Source organism: Cucurbita pepo, chromosome LG08 (genome assembly GCF_002806865.2).
Source record: "Cucurbita pepo subsp. pepo cultivar mu-cu-16 chromosome LG08, ASM280686v2, whole genome shotgun sequence".
Classification (NCBI taxonomy): Eukaryota; Viridiplantae; Streptophyta; class Magnoliopsida; order Cucurbitales; family Cucurbitaceae; genus Cucurbita; species Cucurbita pepo.
The window spans coordinates 2,500,781-2,518,372 of NC_036645.1; the positions used below are offsets into that span (position 1 = coordinate 2,500,781).

At 33.6% G+C, this 17,592-nt stretch overlaps 3 protein-coding genes and 1 long non-coding RNA gene across 5 annotated transcripts in view; 2 read left to right on the top strand and 2 right to left on the bottom strand.

The window, feature by feature from the left end:
- The first annotated feature begins 3,096 nt into the window (after positions 1–3,096).
- LOC111800140 (cyclin-dependent kinase inhibitor 4-like) lies at positions 3,097–5,534 on the top strand. The gene is made up of 3 exons (XM_023683729.1): positions 3,097–3,753; positions 4,746–4,943; positions 5,054–5,534. The coding sequence occupies exons 1-3, from the start codon at positions 3,227–3,229 to the stop codon at positions 5,121–5,123; spliced, it is 795 nt and encodes a 264-aa protein (XP_023539497.1). The 5' UTR covers positions 3,097–3,226; the 3' UTR covers positions 5,124–5,534.
- A 3,277-nt stretch (positions 5,535–8,811) lies between these two features.
- Positions 8,812–11,786, bottom strand: LOC111800142 (cytochrome b5-like). Its single transcript, XM_023683731.1, has 3 exons — positions 11,609–11,786; positions 9,390–9,456; positions 8,812–9,273 (listed from the first exon to the last, which is right to left on the bottom strand). Exons 1-3 carry the CDS (start codon positions 11,693–11,695, stop codon positions 9,023–9,025), a joined length of 405 nt encoding a protein of 134 aa, XP_023539499.1. The 5' UTR covers positions 11,696–11,786; the 3' UTR covers positions 8,812–9,022.
- Positions 11,787–14,053: 2,267 nt separating this feature from the next.
- Positions 14,054–15,903, top strand: LOC111800141 (60S ribosomal protein L13a-4-like). Its single transcript, XM_023683730.1, has 4 exons — positions 14,054–14,403; positions 14,995–15,111; positions 15,298–15,385; positions 15,549–15,903. Exons 1-4 carry the CDS (start codon positions 14,132–14,134, stop codon positions 15,690–15,692), a joined length of 621 nt encoding a protein of 206 aa, XP_023539498.1. The 5' UTR covers positions 14,054–14,131; the 3' UTR covers positions 15,693–15,903.
- A 533-nt stretch (positions 15,904–16,436) lies between these two features.
- LOC111800954 overlaps positions 16,437–17,592 on the bottom strand; it is a 3,869-nt gene continuing 2,713 nt past the window's right edge. For both annotated transcript variants that reach the window (XR_002816059.1, XR_002816060.1), the window contains 3 exons: positions 17,346–17,389; positions 16,915–17,001; positions 16,437–16,797 (listed from right to left, as the gene is read on the bottom strand). This is a non-coding gene — a long non-coding RNA (uncharacterized LOC111800954). The remainder of the gene's footprint in view (positions 16,798–16,914; positions 17,002–17,345; positions 17,390–17,592) is intronic.

Sequence of the window (17,592 nt, forward strand, 5' to 3'; positions counted from 1 at the left end):
TCGTAAACGACACAGTTATTCCATCATGTGTTTGCCAAACTATACAATAAATAGAAAACCTCCAAATTTTATATATTAACAAACAAAAAAAAAAAAAAAGACATTATTATTTCCTAAAATTACTCGTAAAGCTAAAAGCAATACATACCAGACTAAAACGGGCAATATCTGTTAGCGATGTGTTTGAACCGTTATAAAATTGTACGTATTCTCGAATGTTCGATACTCTCCACCCCTTGACCTAAAGTTGTGATAAAATTCGTCCGTACTACTAGGGTTCGAGCCTCCGGTGACGGTTATAAATTATTACTATATTGTCATATTTTTAATGTCACTGTATCTACAATGATAGTCGACAAACAGTGAACGTTGAAAATAGATATGAAAGCGAATATCGTAATAAAACACTCCGAATATTAAACTTAGGTCGGTTTATTGTGTGCATCGCCAATAATTAAGCCTTTTACAATAAAAACAAATTTTAATTAGTTCAAAATATTATCATTTTTAATAAGTTATTTAAATATTAATTATATGTTTCTGAAAAAAAAAAAATTAAAAATAGTGACCTTCGTCCAATGGTCAGGGAATCCTATGCCGCCGTGGATGCTGTTTTAAAGAATATCCATTATTTTATATAAATTATAAATTAATAATAATAATTTCTATTTTAGTAATTGAAATTTACATTTTTTGGGTCTTTAAATTGCATAAAAAAATAAAATTTGTCTCTATATTATATATTTATTTTAAAACTTTAAAAATATTTAATAAATTCTAAAACTTTCAATTTCATATTAAACGAATTTATTAAATTTTAATTTACGTGAAATATTATTGTGACGAATTCAATAAATAAATATATATATATATATATATATATATTTTGTGGAATATTTTAATTTAGTTAATTTTTGTAAAAAATTTGTATATTATTTTAATTTACGTGAAATATTATTGTGACGAATTCAATAAATAAATAAATATATATATATATATATATATATATTTTGTGGAATATTTTAATTTAGTTAATTTTTGTAAAAAATTTGTATATTATTTTAATTTACGTGAAATATTATTGTGACGAATTCAATAAATAAATAAATAAATATATATATATATATATATATATATTTTGTGGAATATTTTAATTTAGTTAATTTTTGTAAAAAATTTGTATATTATTTTAATTTACGTGAAATCTTATTGTGACGAATTCAATAAATAAATAAATATATATATATATATATATATATATTGTGGAATATTTTAATTTAGTTAATTTTTGTAAAAAATTTGTATATTTTAGATACGAAATTAAAAGTTCAAGAAATTATTAAATAAAAAAAAATTGAATGACATATTAAATATTTGTTGAAATTGAGAGATCAAATAATTATAGACGGTCGAGATTAAACTTGTAAATTTAGTTTTATTTTTAATTTATTTTGACCAATTTCTACTATTTATTTAAGATAAAGTCAACCTAGATTTTATATGGATTGTGTTTGAAGCTACATTGCATCATATTAAAATCACTTCAAAAGTGGTTTTTCATTTGACTTTTATTGTTTTTCTTTCTCCAAGTCAAATGGCCTTTTGAAATAAAAATAAATATATTATTTAAAAAACTATACAAATATATATATATATATATATATATATATATGACCCATACTCGAAGTTGAGAATGAGATTGAAAGCGCAACTTCTCAATTGAAGTCACAATAAGTCGGAAGGAAGAGGAGTGGCCTTCTCAAAGGTCGCTCGAAATCTGTTAAATACGAGCCATTTTTTCTGTATTCCATCTATCGTGAATCTTAATACATGTGTCACGACGGCGGATCGAGATCTCACATTGGTTGGAAAGTAGAATAAAACATTATTTATTAAGTGTGTATAAACCTCTTCCTAACAGACATGTTTTAAAACCGCGAAACTGACGACAATACATAACGGACAAAAATAGACAATATCTACTAGCGGTGAGTTTCAACTGTTACATCTTTTGAGTAAGGAAAACAGGAGCTACATCACACCAAAAACAGGAGCTACATCAACCAACTAAAACATTTCTTCATAAATTTCTCTCGACCCCCCTAAACATAAAAGAAATATTATATATATAGATGGTTTTGTTTAGTTATGAGTCTGTTCCATGTATTTATAGCTTGGTCAATGGGTAAAGTATATGGTACATAGCTATATATAGTAGATGGTTAAATCTACTAAAATATTTAGTAGATGAATATGGTTGAAATGTACTTTTTTATTCTCGTCTATTAAAATATGGTACATAGCTATATATAGTAGATGGTTAAATCTGGTAAAGCTATATTTAGTAGATTGAACCATATATATATACCGTCCAGGAAAGCTTTGAAATGTACTTTCTATTCTATTCTCTGTACTCTCGGTTGTTCTACATACCTGAATCATTAATAAAATCTATCCTTTTTTGTGATCATCTAGATCGAGCGTGTGCGTTGTTGTGTGATCTTAACAACTGGTATCAGAGCGATCTTAACAACTGGTATCAGAGCTTAACAGGTTCAAAGAGAACAATATCTACTAGCAGTGGGCTTGGGTCTTTACAAATGGTATCAGAGCCACCGCCTGGGTCGTTACAAATGGTACCAGAGCCAGACATCGGACGATGTGACAGCCTTCTCGCTGTTCACCAAATGGTAGATATGAGGCGGTGTGCCAATAAGGACACTGGACCCTAAAGGGGGTGGATTTGGCGCCGGTCCCACATCGATTGGAGGAATGAAAGAGTGTCACGAGAACGCTGGCCCCAAAGGGGGTGGATGGTGATGTCCCACATGGGTCGGGGAGGATAACAAACCACCATTTATAATGGTGTGGAAACATTCTCCTAGCAGACCAGTTTTAAAGCCGGGAAACCCGGTATATATATATATATATATTAATTAATTAATTAAAAAAAGAAAAAAAAAAGGAAAATGGAAAATGAAAGTACAGCAATACTGAAAAACCCAACCCTACCTGTTTTCTTTTATTCTTTGTTACTCTCTCATCATTCACTGCATAAATTACCCCAACCCCACACTCTAACATCGTTCTCTCTCCTCTTCTTCTTCTTCTTCCTCAATTCCACCTCCATTTTCTCTCTCTAAAAATCCTCCGCCACTTTCTCTCTCCTCTCTCCCTCTGCCACTGCCCTCTCCTCCTCCATGAGAGCTTGTTTACGTACTCCCCCATGGGCAAGTACATCAAGAAATCCAAATCCTCACGGGAAATCACCCTCATCGACGCCTCTCAATCTTCCTCCTACATTGGCGTTCGAACTCGTGCCAAAACCCTAGCTCTTCAGCGCCTTCAGAAGGTTTCAAATTCTCCCTCGCCGTCGTCGTCTCCGGCCACCTCTGGCTCTTATCTCCAACTCCGTAGTCGTCGGCTGCAAAAACCGATGAGTATTGCTGTTGCGAATGAGTCCAGGAAGCAGAAATTGACGCAGAGGAGTGCTGATGCTCGCGGCCGGAGAGTTAATGTAGATTCCAGAGGTTCCTCGAGGTTGGGGGTTTGTTCTGTCGCTGCTGGTTCTATTGAGTCCGTCTCGCGTCGGCGCGTTGACGGCGATGTGAAAGAAGCGGCGGCGGCGGCGGTGGTTGAAGAAATTGTGGTTAAGAAGAGTGAGGTTCAGGAAAATGTGAATATTCTCGATGTTGGTGCTCAGGAAGACGCTTCGTTTGGAGAAAATAATTTGGAATTTGAAGGTAGAACGAGGTAGGCCTTCCTCTTCTTCCTTGCATCCTCTCTGTTCATCTTCTTTTTTATTGAATCGCCATTTTCTCTTCACATTTCAATGCTTCAAGACAAGGATTCATGTGTTTTTTGGATAATTTTGGGGCTAGATTTCCATTTTTCTCTTCANTCCATGTGTTTTTGGATAATTTTGGGGCTAGATTTCCATTTTTCTCTTCAATTTGACACAACACAGTGTTGTCACATACAAGTTGATCAATCTGTTCCGAGGAAATAGAGAGTACATTTTCAAGCATAATTAATCATCTCTGATTCGCCCTTCCAAAAATTATCACGCTTCTCTCTCCTGACATACAAGTTCATACGCATACATTTTTTTACTCGAAATTGAAATGGACGAAAAACTGAAAATTCCATCAAAACTCGAGCATGTCGAGAAGTCCTTTTTCCCCCCTTTTCCCCTTTTTCATTTTGATTTTTCAGTAGCTTCCAGTCCTTTCGTGTTGTACATTAATTGAGAAGAGCATTTGTCTTTATCACATTTCTGTAATCGCGTCTAATATTGATTTCTATAGTCCTTTTATGCCTAAAAACTTTCGCCATCTTTCTAAACGCGCCTCACGCTGTAAGAGTACTTTTGAAGGATTGTGCCTTTTGAATTGCTTTACCTTTATTCTCCTGTTCGTTCGTTTATCTAACTTCATCATGCCTACCTTTTTGTATTTTTTTGCCCAATCCAGCGTGGGGCTCTATTGAATCACGTGAAGATTCCCCCGAAAAACTTTAACGTTCACCCTTTCATTGTTCGTCCTTCAAATTGAAGGAGCTGAAATCTGTTCATCCTGCACGTCTTTTTGTTCTTATTTGAGGCATTCAATGAGTTGACATACTACATATGATTTATTTCTCAGAATAGCCGCCTCCATCCTCTGGCTTTGTTTACATATATGAATTGTTCTGTAGTTTTTGTTTAGAATCGAATTCTAACCAGTGTTCATTTTACTGGGGAGCAGTAGGGAATCCACTCCTTGTAGTTTGATAAGGAAGGCCGACAGCATACGAACGCCGAGCTCTTCTACAAAGGTGTCAAGTACCACTGATGATAGGATACAGCTGCAGAACTCCTCTGCAACAGATGTTCCAACTGCTCAGGAAGTTGACGATTTCTTCAACTGGGCCGAAGGAGAGCAGCAGAGGAAATTCATTGAGAAGTAAGTGATACATTTTTCATTGTCAATATTGTTTTCGACGCCCTTTGAAACTTATCGTGAGGATTGAGCTAAATTCACATCAGGAGTATTACATTCCCGGTTAACTGCAGGTATAACTACGACCTGGTCACAGACAAGCCACTTCCCGGTCGTTACGAATGGGAGAAATTGGACGATTAGATCACGAAATTCACTCAATATATCAGGATTCCGGACCTATTTTTCTCGATGTTCTCAGGTTATGTTGTGCTTATAATTGGTAGATAGTCAGATCTTAGTTTCTGTCACCCTTTTACTTGTAAAGAAGTAGGGCTGTACTAATGGCTGTAACATAACAAGAATTTGAATTACACAGCAAATAGGACTCAAGGCCTGAGGGCGCAGGGTGTATGGATTGGTGTAGGATTTAGGCCTTTGGGTAATCTGGGTAATTAGGTGAATGTGTGGGGTACAGAAATTTACTTAGAATTTTTTTTTACTTTTACTCCATTTGTACTGTATTTTCCCTCCCTATACTTGGACTGATGGAAACAGTGAAAAAAAAAAAAAACAAAGAACACTGTGATGGAATAACATTTTATCATCCCAATATCTTCTTGTTCTTTTCTTTCTCTTCTTCCTTGATTATCTTTGTTTGCAGTTCTTTCTGGTCCCAGTAGAGAACTTTGGTCCTTATCTCTCCATGCAAGACAAGTCACTCCACCTTCTTATTTAAGGATAAGCATCACTGTGATCAAGTCTCAAGCTGCTGGAGCGACACTGTTCAGAAAAGAATCAGAATTCAGAACCTACTATTTCATGACCCTGTGTAAGTCTCATTTTTTGTTTTGGCTCCTTTCTTGTGGTGGCCCCCTCCCCCCTTTCCAATTCTTTTTTGTTTTCTGTAATGGCGTATGGGAAAGAATCTTATCTAATCCATCATTACTTCCTGCTTCCAAATGTTTGTTTTTTGTTACTGCCGCTCGCTCCACTCACTCTGCTATTTTTCTCTCTCTTACTGTATATTTTATACATGTTCTTCCCCCCCTCTAACTGCATATTTTATATACTTAGACATTTGCCATTCATCATCATCTGAGATTATATATAATTTAATTATTATTATTGTGTTTTTTTAGTTCAATAGGTAGATGGGTAGATTCAAACTTTCGTCGATGTAATAGTTCATGCCTACCGCTAGTAGATATTGTCATCTTTGGGCTTTCCCTTTTGGGTTTCCCTTCAAGGTTTTTAAAACGCGTCTACTAGGGGGAAGTTTCTACACCCTTATAAAGAATGCTTCGTTTTTCTCCCCAATCAATATGAGATCTCATACAAGATCTTAGTTGAGTTATGCTCGTTTTGGCATTATCTGAAATTATATATCTTCTGTTACAATACTTTTAATTATTCATTCAACGGTTGTAGTAGTTCTATGGTAGTCATTTTCAGGTTCTTTAAAGTGGGTGAGTGGGATGATGTTGGTTGTAGCTTGTTTATCTAAGTTCAACCACGTGTGTGGTTGGAGGATTTTGAAGCTTTTGATTCCTTAATTAAAGGTAGATGCCATTAAATGAAGGGTATATACCTTATAGGAGGCCTGAATAGGTAAAACAAAGCAAAGTATGCTGTTGGGTTTACTTCAATTAATTCCATCTTACCACCTTATTATTTCCCTCTCCTTTATATATACAGAAGGAGCGGTAACAAAAAAGTTCATTTTATTATCAATACATAATCATTGGAATGAATCTAACTCCATTCACTTCGACATTTCAGGTCCATCCATTAATGAACAACAGAAGAACTCATATTGAAGGTGCAGCGCAGCTCCATAATGGAAGTGGCATCGAATCAAGGTATTCTAAACTTGCATTTCCTGAAACGAGTCGATTTTCAGTGAACTTATTGCGTAGTAAACTGTGTGTTTTAAGAGAAAATTTACCCAAAAAGGAAGGATTTAGAGGCGTATTTGTGAAGGAGTGAAAGATGGGGGAGAGTATTTTGGTAGGGTCATAGCCAATAGCCATAGGGGGGGACAAAGATGAGTGTGTGGGGCTAAGGAAAGCCAGAGGACACCCACCCCTTCCTTTCTTCTCTTCTCTTAGAAAAACACACTTGTGAAGGGTAACTTTCAGGAGCTGCAAATTGGTAAGGCACAGCAGAGCACAGAGGAAGAAGAGAAGATATGATGTTTGGAAGGAAAAGAAATGGCATGTGCTTTGCTTTGCTTTGCTTTGAGGTAGCTTTTCATTCGTAGTGAGCCCCCAAGTGATAGTGGTCCTATGCTTTCTAACTAACACCCTTTTCTGCATTGATTATGACTGCCCCTTTCCTATGCTCCTCCTCTACTCTCTTAAATGAGGCCTTCTTGACAACAAACCATATTTGATGTGCAACGCAATGACAATGACCTCCATTTAATCCTCTCCTTTCTATCGCTTGTTCCATCCGTTCCCGTCCCGTCTCGCCTTCTTTTCTTTTGATGAAAATATAGATGTCTAGGGATGAATTGAGTTTTGATGGTTGAATTATCCTACCCCTCGTTAGTCGGGAGTTTTTTTGTAGTTTTACATCGGGATTAATGGATATTTGATGTGCAACGCAATGACAATAACCTCCATTTAATCCTCTCCTTTCTATCGCTTGTTCCATCCCGTCCCGTCCCGTCTTGCCTTCTTTTCTTCCGACGAAAATATAGATATATAATTGAGTTTTGATGGTTGAACTATCCTATCCCTCGTAAGTTGGGAGTTGTTTTAGTTCTACGATTAATGGATTTGAATTGTTGGTCCCTTGGTCGAAGATATATGCATAATATCAATCGATAAAATCATGAAACTAATGAAAAAATGAATAAATATTGGATCCGTACCATTGATTGAGACTTTGCATATATATATATATATATAATGCTCTATCAGCGAATATTTTGATTGTGGAAATATTTTATGGTTGGTGGACTCGTCCTTGCATTAACTTGATTTGATCTGTAATAATATGAATGAATTTTAAAAGAAAATAAATGAATTTTAAAAGAAAATAATTTTTATCCCTCGTAATTTTTTTTTGAAAATTACAGTATTAAACAAACTATATATTTTTTTATTTCACATAATTTTAATTTTTTAAATCTTTAAGAGAAAAAGATTTATAAAAGGACTTTTTTTTTTATTTCACATAATTTTAATTTTTTAAATCTTTTTCTCAAGAAAAAGATTTATAAAAGGACTTTTTTTTATTTCACATAATTTTAATTTTTTAAATCTTTACGAGAAAAAGATTTATAAAAGGACCCATGAATGGCTGGGATTTATTCGGGTGCGCTCGTGGTTAGTCTCCAAGTGTTTTGGGAATCTTGATTTTTCATAGAAGTTAACCTTTTTGTGGCTAGCACGTGTGCCTTTGTAGTGCTTTTACAAACATGTCCGTTTTTTTTTAATGAAATCGTAATAAATGTTAATATGTTTTTAACACTTATTTATGACAACAATTAAAGTATTTAATTCTCAACTTGCCCCTTGACATACATCGGCTGTGTGAGAATAAAATCAATTTTTTTTAACTTATAATTTGAAAAGAAAATGAAATTAGAACACAAGTTAATGTTTTAATTATAGCTACCTCAAAGGAGCAAACTCTTGAGGTCATTGATTTATTAGTTCAAAATCATAGCGATCACCTACCTAAGATATTTTTGCTTACGAGCTTCCTACACCAAAGTTTCTCGTAATTCTATTTAAGTGGAGGACTCCAAGTAAGAGACGATCTATTACTTAGTATAATAGTTGAGAAGTTCTCAACAAATGATATGCAAGAAACCGAGGTTTCACTGAGAATCAACGAACGAACAGTTGTTGATCTCGATTGAGGTCAGCTACCGAGCAGATAACGAAATCTCGACCATCTTTATTTGAAATTAAGTATAGAGGTACATTAAATATGACAAATCTAGAGTAAGTTGGAAACTGAAAACACTTGTGATTGTCTCGCATTATATAACCAAGAAAACAACGTAACCAAATGATCATTAGCAAACAGCATAAAAATCAACTACTACCAATCTAACAAATTTAAAAGTTTTAAGGTACCAACCAACCTCAAGCTTGTTTCGTGTAGAAACGTAAGGCAACTGCCAATCCCAAAATTGCAAGCGGGACGAGGAACTGGAGGAGCTTGATGATGAACTCCGACGTCTTGTCCTGATTGTAATGAGGCTGTTTCGGAGGCGTGTATGCGACCTTCTTTGGAATTGTCGAACCATCAATCTCTCCAACATAGTATTGATCCATCATTTCTCTTGCGTTGTCACTGTGCCCCACATCTTCAAAATCGTCCGTTGCATCTTTTCCTGATCGAGAAAAATCGAGGGATCGCACCGTGTAAACGTTAGGTGTTGTTGTTTCGAAAAGTACAAATTATGGACAGTGGGTTAGGATTGAAACTCTATAAGCTGAAATAGCATACCTGTGGCTGATAACAAAACATCATCACCTCCAGGATGGTCGTCTAAGAATTTGGTCACGTCATATACCTGTTCAGATAAACAAATGGACCAAAGAGTTCAGAAAGCTGGTGTACTCAGTTGAAAGAATCTGGTATAATTCTACACGATTCTATAACGAACACATATCCTAAGCATAGCTCAACTCGTTAATGCATGCACTCCTTCACCAAGAGGTCAAAGCAGGTTCTTCCCTTCCTGTAAGAGCCTAAACCCGTCACTAGCAAATATTATCCGCTGTGGCCTATTACGTATCACCGTCGGCCTCACGGTTTTAAAACGCATCTATTAGGGAGAGGTTTTCTACACCCTTATAAGGAATGTTTCGTTCCCTCTCCAACCAACGTGGGACCTCACATTTCCGAAGATTGACCATAATAGTTTTAAGGATTAAGCTGACTGCCTAAGAATTTAACCCAAGACCTCGGAATGTAATCTCAACGTTTAAACATCCCGAGCCATTACCACTAGGACTACCCTCTTAGGAGTAGGTTTGGAATATCATAGTTCCAACTAACATCATTTACTTTTGTGCATGAAGAATGCCAAAGAATATCCAGTACAAATCTCCAAATCAGTTGCATACACAATAACATTTTAAAGTAAAGAACTGTCCAATGTTCGAAGTAGGATACACTAGTTCTTAAGTTCGAAGAATTCATCGACGCATTCCGATCATTCCAAACATATGAACGACCATAATAATGAGTACCTTTGCCAAGACGTCCCCATGGAATTAAAACATAAAGCGAAAGAAAATCCCCAAAGATTATGGTAGAAGGATTTCCAGATCATAAAAAATATGCCAATGGAACAGCCATGATGAGCTCCATATTAGGAAGGGGCAAAATTATCAAAGACTAAGCTTCTCTACCTATAAATCTTCATATCATTGCTATCTCTAACTCAAAACTAATCATCGTTGGTAGTTCTGATGAATTTTCATCAAGAAAATAAACTTATATATCAGTTAATTTCAACGATGTAACACGAGATACCTGGGTATGAAACGGGCAAGCTGTACATTATCCATAGTTCTTCTAAAAAAGGAAAGAGCGATTTAGATGAAAAACTGTAAACTATCCGTACATCTTCTAATAAAGGAAATTATTTCCCCGTTCGAAGGAGATTTAGACGAAAAACTGTAAACTATCCATAGATCTTCTAGTAAAGGAAATTAGTTCCTCGTTCGAGGGAGATTTAGACGAAAGACTGTAAACTATCCATGGATGTTCCAGTAAAGGAAATTATTTCCCCGTTTGAGTGAGATTTCGACGAAAAACTGTAAACTATCCATAGACTTTCTAGTAAAGGAAATTATTTCCCCGTTCAAGTGAGGTTTAGACGAAAAACTGTAAACTGTCCATAAATCTTCTAGTAAAGGAAATTATTACCTCATTCGAGGGAGATTTAGACGAAAAACGGTAAACCATTCATAGATCATCTAGTAAAGGAAATTATTTCCCCATTCGAGTGAGATTTAGACGAAATACTGTAAACGTTCATAGTTCTTCAGTTCGGCCTAGTTTTTTTTTGTATGTAATTGTATATTCTTTGGTAAAGTCCCTAGCTCACAAACTCAAGTCTCATCGGCAAGAAGATAATNTGTATGTCATTGTATATTCTTTGGTAAAGTCCCAAGCTCACAAACTCAAGTCTCATCGACAAGAAGATAATGTCCAAAACAGCTTAATAATCAGGAAAACAAAGCAAGCAATATGAAGATAAGAGTACCAAAAAGAAAAAAGAACTAAGAAATTCATACCACACTGTACTGGTTTGAAAATTAGCACAAAACCTAAGTGACAATCAATGACTCCATGTTCGTATGAAATAGTATGAAATCACCACTGTAACTACAAGCAAGAGCCATTAGGTTGAATAACAGACAACAAATAGATCATAAAATCCTGTCCAGAAACTACAGATCTAAACAGTTCAATACTCTATTAGAATGCCAAAAACCACATCTATAGTCGAAATCAACAAGTTCAATCAAAACAAAACAACACAAATCTGAAATCTGAAACAAAATCCAAACCAACGCCGAACTCCACCGCCAGAACAAGAACCAAAATCCACCCAAAAACTCGCAGAATCCGCGAGTAAAACGGAAAAATCATAGATCCAGAAGACCAAGAAGAAGAAGAGAAATGGATTATATATATATATATATATATACCTTGCCACTGATGATGAGCCAACAGTCCTTGTGATTGTTGTGCTCAGCGACTTCCTTCAAGGTGAAGACCTTTTCTCCGCTACCCATATGCTCGAATCGGGTTCGTCGATCGAATTGAGGGGGCAGAGAGAAGGAACTTTTGGGCTACAAAACAACGATGGAAACCGAATGTAAAACAATTATATACTCTATATATATATATATATATATATATATATATAACTGAAAGGAGAAATTAAGCTCACGGAAAGATTTGGATGTCAACTACAAAAAAAAAAAAAAGAAAAAAAAAATTGGGATTCGGTAGTAGGTGAGATGGAATGACGATAGTGTTTGTTTGAAATGCAAAAAAATAATGGAAACCCAATCAAAAGTGGTCACAATTGGTTGGCAACAACGTGCAACAACACAGACACCATCTCTAAGATCCATTATAAGCCGATTTTTGGGACCATATATATATGTGTATATCTGTGTGTGTATATATATATATATGTTTGTGTGTATATATATATATGTCTATATATATGTGTTTGTGTATATATATACACATATATGTATATATGTGTGGGTATATATATAGGTGTATATATATGTCTAAACTTTTAGATTATATCAATTGAAGTTTTAAATTAATAATTATAAATTTTAATTTTGAAATTTTGAAAGTGATATTGGAACGGATCTTTTGAACTTTTGTAAGTGAATCAATTATTTAAAAATTTAAGAGTTTGATTGATATAATTATAAGTCACGTCAAATTTTGTTTTTGAGATTGTGAAAGTGACACGTTGAGTGTTTGAATTTTATATTTAATTTATAATTTCATGAAATTTTAAATTAGTTTCTAAATATTTATTGAACTTGGTTGAAACTAAATTAATAAAAATACTCGAAAATACCATTTTTACTTTATTTCTATATGAAAATCGTTAATATTTTGTTTCAAAAAATATTATTAAATTTTCAAAAGATTTTTAAAAATTCCTTTGAATTTTCCAAAGTTTCATTAATAATACTCTTAAATTTTTTTAAAAAAACATAAAAAAAAACACCTTTAAACATTTATTTAGTACTAGGTTGTTATATTGATAATAATAAATTTTTCTTATAAAGGTAAAGAGTGTTGTGACTATTTTTTAAAAATAGTTTTTAAGAAAAATAGTATTTTTTAATTTTTTAACTTAAAAAAATTTGAAATATATTAATGAAAATTTTAAGGGTATTTTTGAAACAGAGTTTTCTCAGTAATTCTTTTTTAATTTTAATAATATTAAAATTATAAAAAAAAAATGTTTTTTAGACAAAATAAAAGGTTGGTGAGCATTTTTATTAATTTATAATATTTTTTTATTAAAAAAAGAGAATTTAAAATTGGAATTAGAAGTCTTTACAATTGACCCAGATAGCCAACCATATCTACCAACCAAACGATGTACGAATTTTATTAAAGTAATAATTAATCGATTTATTTATTTATTTATTTATTTATTTATTAATTTGAAGTTTTAACACCCAAAACCAACCTTGAAATACAATGGGTATGCTTTGAACAATGGTATAGTCTTGCCAAACCTTTGAAACTTTGATTAATAGTCATCTTAATTTTAGTTTTTATTAACCATAATTTTAAATTAATATTTTATATTTACTTTAAACTTTTAATATAATTTTGATATAATTAACATTTTTTTTAAAATTAATAAATATATTAACTGTGTCTCGTATAACATTTAATTTTTAATTACATATATAATATACTCTTTTTTTTTTCTCGAGAACATATTATACACAAAAATTGGAAGCTCATAACCTATAACATGTTAAAAGACCTATTGAACATATATCTAAAAATTTAAATAAATACACGAGTAATTTCCGCTATATACAATTTGAGATAAATTTATTAATGAAATTATAGTGACCCGTTCTAATATTTTAAATCATATTAACTCATATATATATATATATATAAACAAAATTTATAGTTGGTCCGTAATTAAGTGTTGAGAATCGGGATGTTGCTAAAGATGTTTCCCGAACCCATCGTTCAGTTTTTATGCCTAAATCATACCGAATGACTTAGTTTTTACGGCTAAATTTCACAAAATTTTCAAATTGATTATTTTTTTTAATGTATTAATACGAATATGAAATTTAGGTTTTTTTTTTTTTATAAAATTCTCGATACTTTCGAATGCATATAAGATTAATTTGTGGATCATATGAATTTTATCAATTTTTTTAATAATTTGAATGGAAATTAAAATAAAAACTAATTGGAACACACATATATATATATAATTAATTAAATAAATAATAAAAAATATTTTTGATTATTTTTTTAATTTAGGGCTAAGCCCAAACATTTTAGGTGGAAGACGAATTAATGGGCCTTGAGAAACCCCAACGAAGGCCCAACTTGAAAGCCTCATATACAAATTGATATCTCTCTCACAATCCCGTTCTCTTCCAAAACCCTAGCTGCTCGCAGAGACTGAGAGAGTAGCCGCAGGATCAAAAATGGTGTCGGGTTCTGGAATCTGCGCCAAGCGCGTCGTCGTTGACGCCAGGCACCACATGCTTGGGAGGCTGTCTTCTATCATCGCCAAGGAGCTTCTCAATGGACAGAAGGTGGTTGTTGTTCGATGTGAAGAAATTTGCATTTCTGGAGGATTGGTTCGTCAGAAGATGAAGTACATGAGATTCTTGAGGAAGCGTATGAATACCAAGCCATCTCATGGTCCCATTCACTTCCGTGCTCCTGCCAAGATCCTTTGGCGAACAATCCGTGGGTAATGTCTATTCTCGCATTGTGTTTTCTATGCTTGTTTGTAGTAAGATAGAGATGAAAATGTGTGTTCGTTTGTTTTTGTTTTCCTTGGACGGCTTGTTTAGGTCCTGAATCGATCAGGACGGCTGCATCTTACATTTACATATTCATTGTGGTATTCGAGTAACTTGTTTTGTTCATACCTGAAAGATTTTGAAGAAAATTTGTGTTTCCTTGTTTTCGTATTCCTCGAAACGGCTATATTATAGTGTTGAATGAATTATGAGAGCAACTAAACAGTTGCGCAGGATATGTTTTCTATGATTTTGTAGCAATCTGTTTGGTTTACACTGTGTTTCCGATGTACTCTAAGTAATGATTGTGGATCCAATCGCATGGTTTACCATGTTTGATTGGCTTTAGGCTTATGCGTGTCATATTGAAACTTCGAATTGATTTGGCATACTTCCATTTCTTCTAAGAACCTAATCATTTTTCCTGCCATGATTTGAGCTTAGGGGTTTGGGTTTCCAATTTATCTGTTTGTCATTCCTATATGAACACTATTTGTAGGTCTACAACTTATCTGGTTACCATTTTTGTGTTATTTTAGTATGATCCCACACAAGACAAAGCGTGGTGCTGCTGCTCTTGCTCGTTTGAAGGCATATGAAGGCGTTCCACCTCCATATGACAAGATGAAAAGGATGGTCATCCCCGACGCTCTCAAGTGAGTTTGAGAATCAGATCTTATCAGAAACAAAGAATTAGATACAAATTATGGGGCTAGAATTAAAATTTTAGCTAAGAGTTAAACTGTATTCTTGCAAAAGTCATAAACAAAACAGTAGTGTAAGTAACGTTTATGTTCTAGTTTTATGTATTTATGTTTTCTCCATATTTGTGAATATTTTAGGGTTTTGAGGCTTCAAGCTGGACACAAATACTGCTTGTTGGGCAGACTCTCATCTGAAGTGGGATGGAACCACTATGACACTATCAAGGTACAATCATTATGAATGATTACTGAATGTTGGTTTCTGTTCATAATTTCTTTATTCCAAGTCTATCAAATCATATCATTTTGCCATATGTTTTTACATTGTGTTTGTGAGATCATTTCTCTTTATTATGTATTCTGATTTCTGGGTTGTTGTTGTATCACAGGAGCTTGAAAGGAAGAGGAAGGAGAGGGCTCAAGCCGTGTACGAGAAGAAGAAGCAGTTGAATAAGTTGAGGGTCAAAGCCGAGAAGGTTGCAGACGAGAAGCTCGGTCCCCAGTTGCAAGTAATAGCCCCAACTAAATACTAGTTTGTTGCAAGATCTGTGTTATGGGAGAATGGAGTTGAGTTGCATTTGCATTTGCATTTTTCTTCATAGCATGCCATTTTGTTGTCTATTCAAGATGATGATGATGATGATGTTGGTCACCATTTTTCTTATCCTTTTATCTTCGGATTTTGAAATTAGTTTAAATTTGGGGAATCGCATTTTATTCCTTAATCTATTTAGGTTCATCTCATATTCTGAATTTTGTATTTATTTTTATGTTTTTTTAAAACTACATATTTCTCAAATTATCTACCTGGGTTTCATCTGCTTGAAGAAATATTTAATTTCTTGCTTAATTTTTAGCAGTTTTTTTTTTAAAATTATATATATATGTATATATAAATGTATGTGAAAGTACTATTTATAAGTTTAATGATTAATTGTGTATTTATTTTTAATTTAGATAATTAAAGCTACTTTAGTACTTTTTACATATTTCTTGAATCCAAACTAAATTTAGAATATTACAAATTGAACTTTTAAAAACCTATATGATTAATGAAATGGTTATCAAACATATTTCAGATTAAAAAAGGCTCACAACTACTTATAATTTAACAGTAGGAGCCATAATTAATTTGAGATTGATTTAGAAATAAGGGTTCTGAGTAATTTGAAATACAAGTCATTGCATGAACTCAGGGTAAGAATGTGGGTTAAAAACAGCTACTTTATTACCCATTATCAGTTCAAGTAAATAAAAAGAATCGTACTCACTCTTATTCCAAGTTCCCTTGACTGGCTGCAGCCGAAAATTAATGTTTTGATGTTTAATTACCACAATGATGATGTGATAGTCCAAACCCACCTTTAGTAGATATTGTCCACTTAACTCATTACGTATCGCCGGCCGCTTCACGATGTTAAAATGCGTATGCTAGGGAGAAGTTTCTATACTCTTATACAATTTTAAGTTACCTTCTCCAACTATGGAATCTCACATGTTGTCGATAGAGAAAAATTACGAACATTACCTAATGATGTAGAGCCACGAAAGAAAACTTCCAAACTGCTCTTCAGCGTTTGCAGCCCACTCAATGATCATCCCCATTCGGTCCTAACCATCTATTCTGATACTGTTTTCCTGTCGAAAGAAATTCGGTATTCTGATTTTTAATGCATTACAATACATGAACACAAAGAAAAGAGTTCAAAAATTGCAGGGCAGAATTATTGGAAGCTTCCTCACTGCCATGCATACCTATCAAGTTGCTTTTCTACCCATACTTCCATCCATGAGGAGACTTGATTTTCTGAGTACATAAGATAATGGAAGATTGTCCAGAACCTGTGAAGAAAAATGAACAATTTAATGGTCAAGGAAGCATATATACGACTCAAAATCAAAGAAAGTTAAGCCAACACCACTTGAAGATGAAAAAATCACGCCTCAGCAAAGTCTTCAATGAAAAATTGGGTAATGAAACAATGTTCAACAATTGAGGAAACAAATTCATGCATATGCAATCATACATCATTTGATGTTTCTCTGAGAAAGAAATTGAGGGAAAAGGCAACACTATTGATGCGTAGAGTTATTGATTACAATTTTACTACAGTTTATCTGAGTACACTTTTACAATTTTACTACAATGTACTACCATATGTTTCACAAGTTAACTTTTAACATACCTCAAGCATAATTACCCAACATGGCTCCTCCTCCTCCACGTCTCCTGTTGGACAATGGTTATTGTTACAACTACATTGTAGAATCATAAATGCAGAGGGTATGCATAAAGGAGCAACAAATGTAACAAACCACTATCTATATTAAACTGTCTGCTGCTGAGTTACAAAGAAGAATAAAGAGAAAACAATCAAGTTTGGCAAATAATGGCAACAATAGAATACATTTAAAAAAAAAAAAAAAAAAAAA

Bases quoted from the DNA above. Each gene is read 5' to 3' on its own strand.
- LOC111800140 (XM_023683729.1), top strand. From the start codon at position 3,227: ATGGGCAAGTACATCAAGAAATCCAAATCCTCACGGGAAATCACCCTC. The intron at 3,754-4,745 runs GTAGGCCTTCCT...ACTGGGGAGCAG, and splicing joins GAATTTGAAGGTAGAACGAG to TAGGGAATCCACTCCTTGTA. The intron at 4,944-5,053 runs GTAAGTGATACA...GGTTAACTGCAG, and splicing joins CAGAGGAAATTCATTGAGAA to GTATAACTACGACCTGGTCA.
- LOC111800142 (XM_023683731.1), bottom strand. From the start codon at position 11,695: ATGGGTAGCGGAGAAAAGGTCTTCACCTTGAAGGAAGTCGCTGAGCAC. The intron at 9,457-11,608 runs GTATATATATAT...TTATCTGAACAG, and splicing joins GGCTCATCATCAGTGGCAAG to GTATATGACGTGACCAAATT. The intron at 9,274-9,389 runs GTATGCTATTTC...TTTCTCGATCAG, and splicing joins TGTTTTGTTATCAGCCACAG to GAAAAGATGCAACGGACGAT.
- LOC111800141 (XM_023683730.1), top strand. From the start codon at position 14,132: ATGGTGTCGGGTTCTGGAATCTGCGCCAAGCGCGTCGTCGTTGACGCC. The intron at 15,112-15,297 runs GTGAGTTTGAGA...TGAATATTTTAG, and splicing joins GTCATCCCCGACGCTCTCAA to GGTTTTGAGGCTTCAAGCTG. The intron at 15,386-15,548 runs GTACAATCATTA...GTTGTATCACAG, and splicing joins ACCACTATGACACTATCAAG to GAGCTTGAAAGGAAGAGGAA.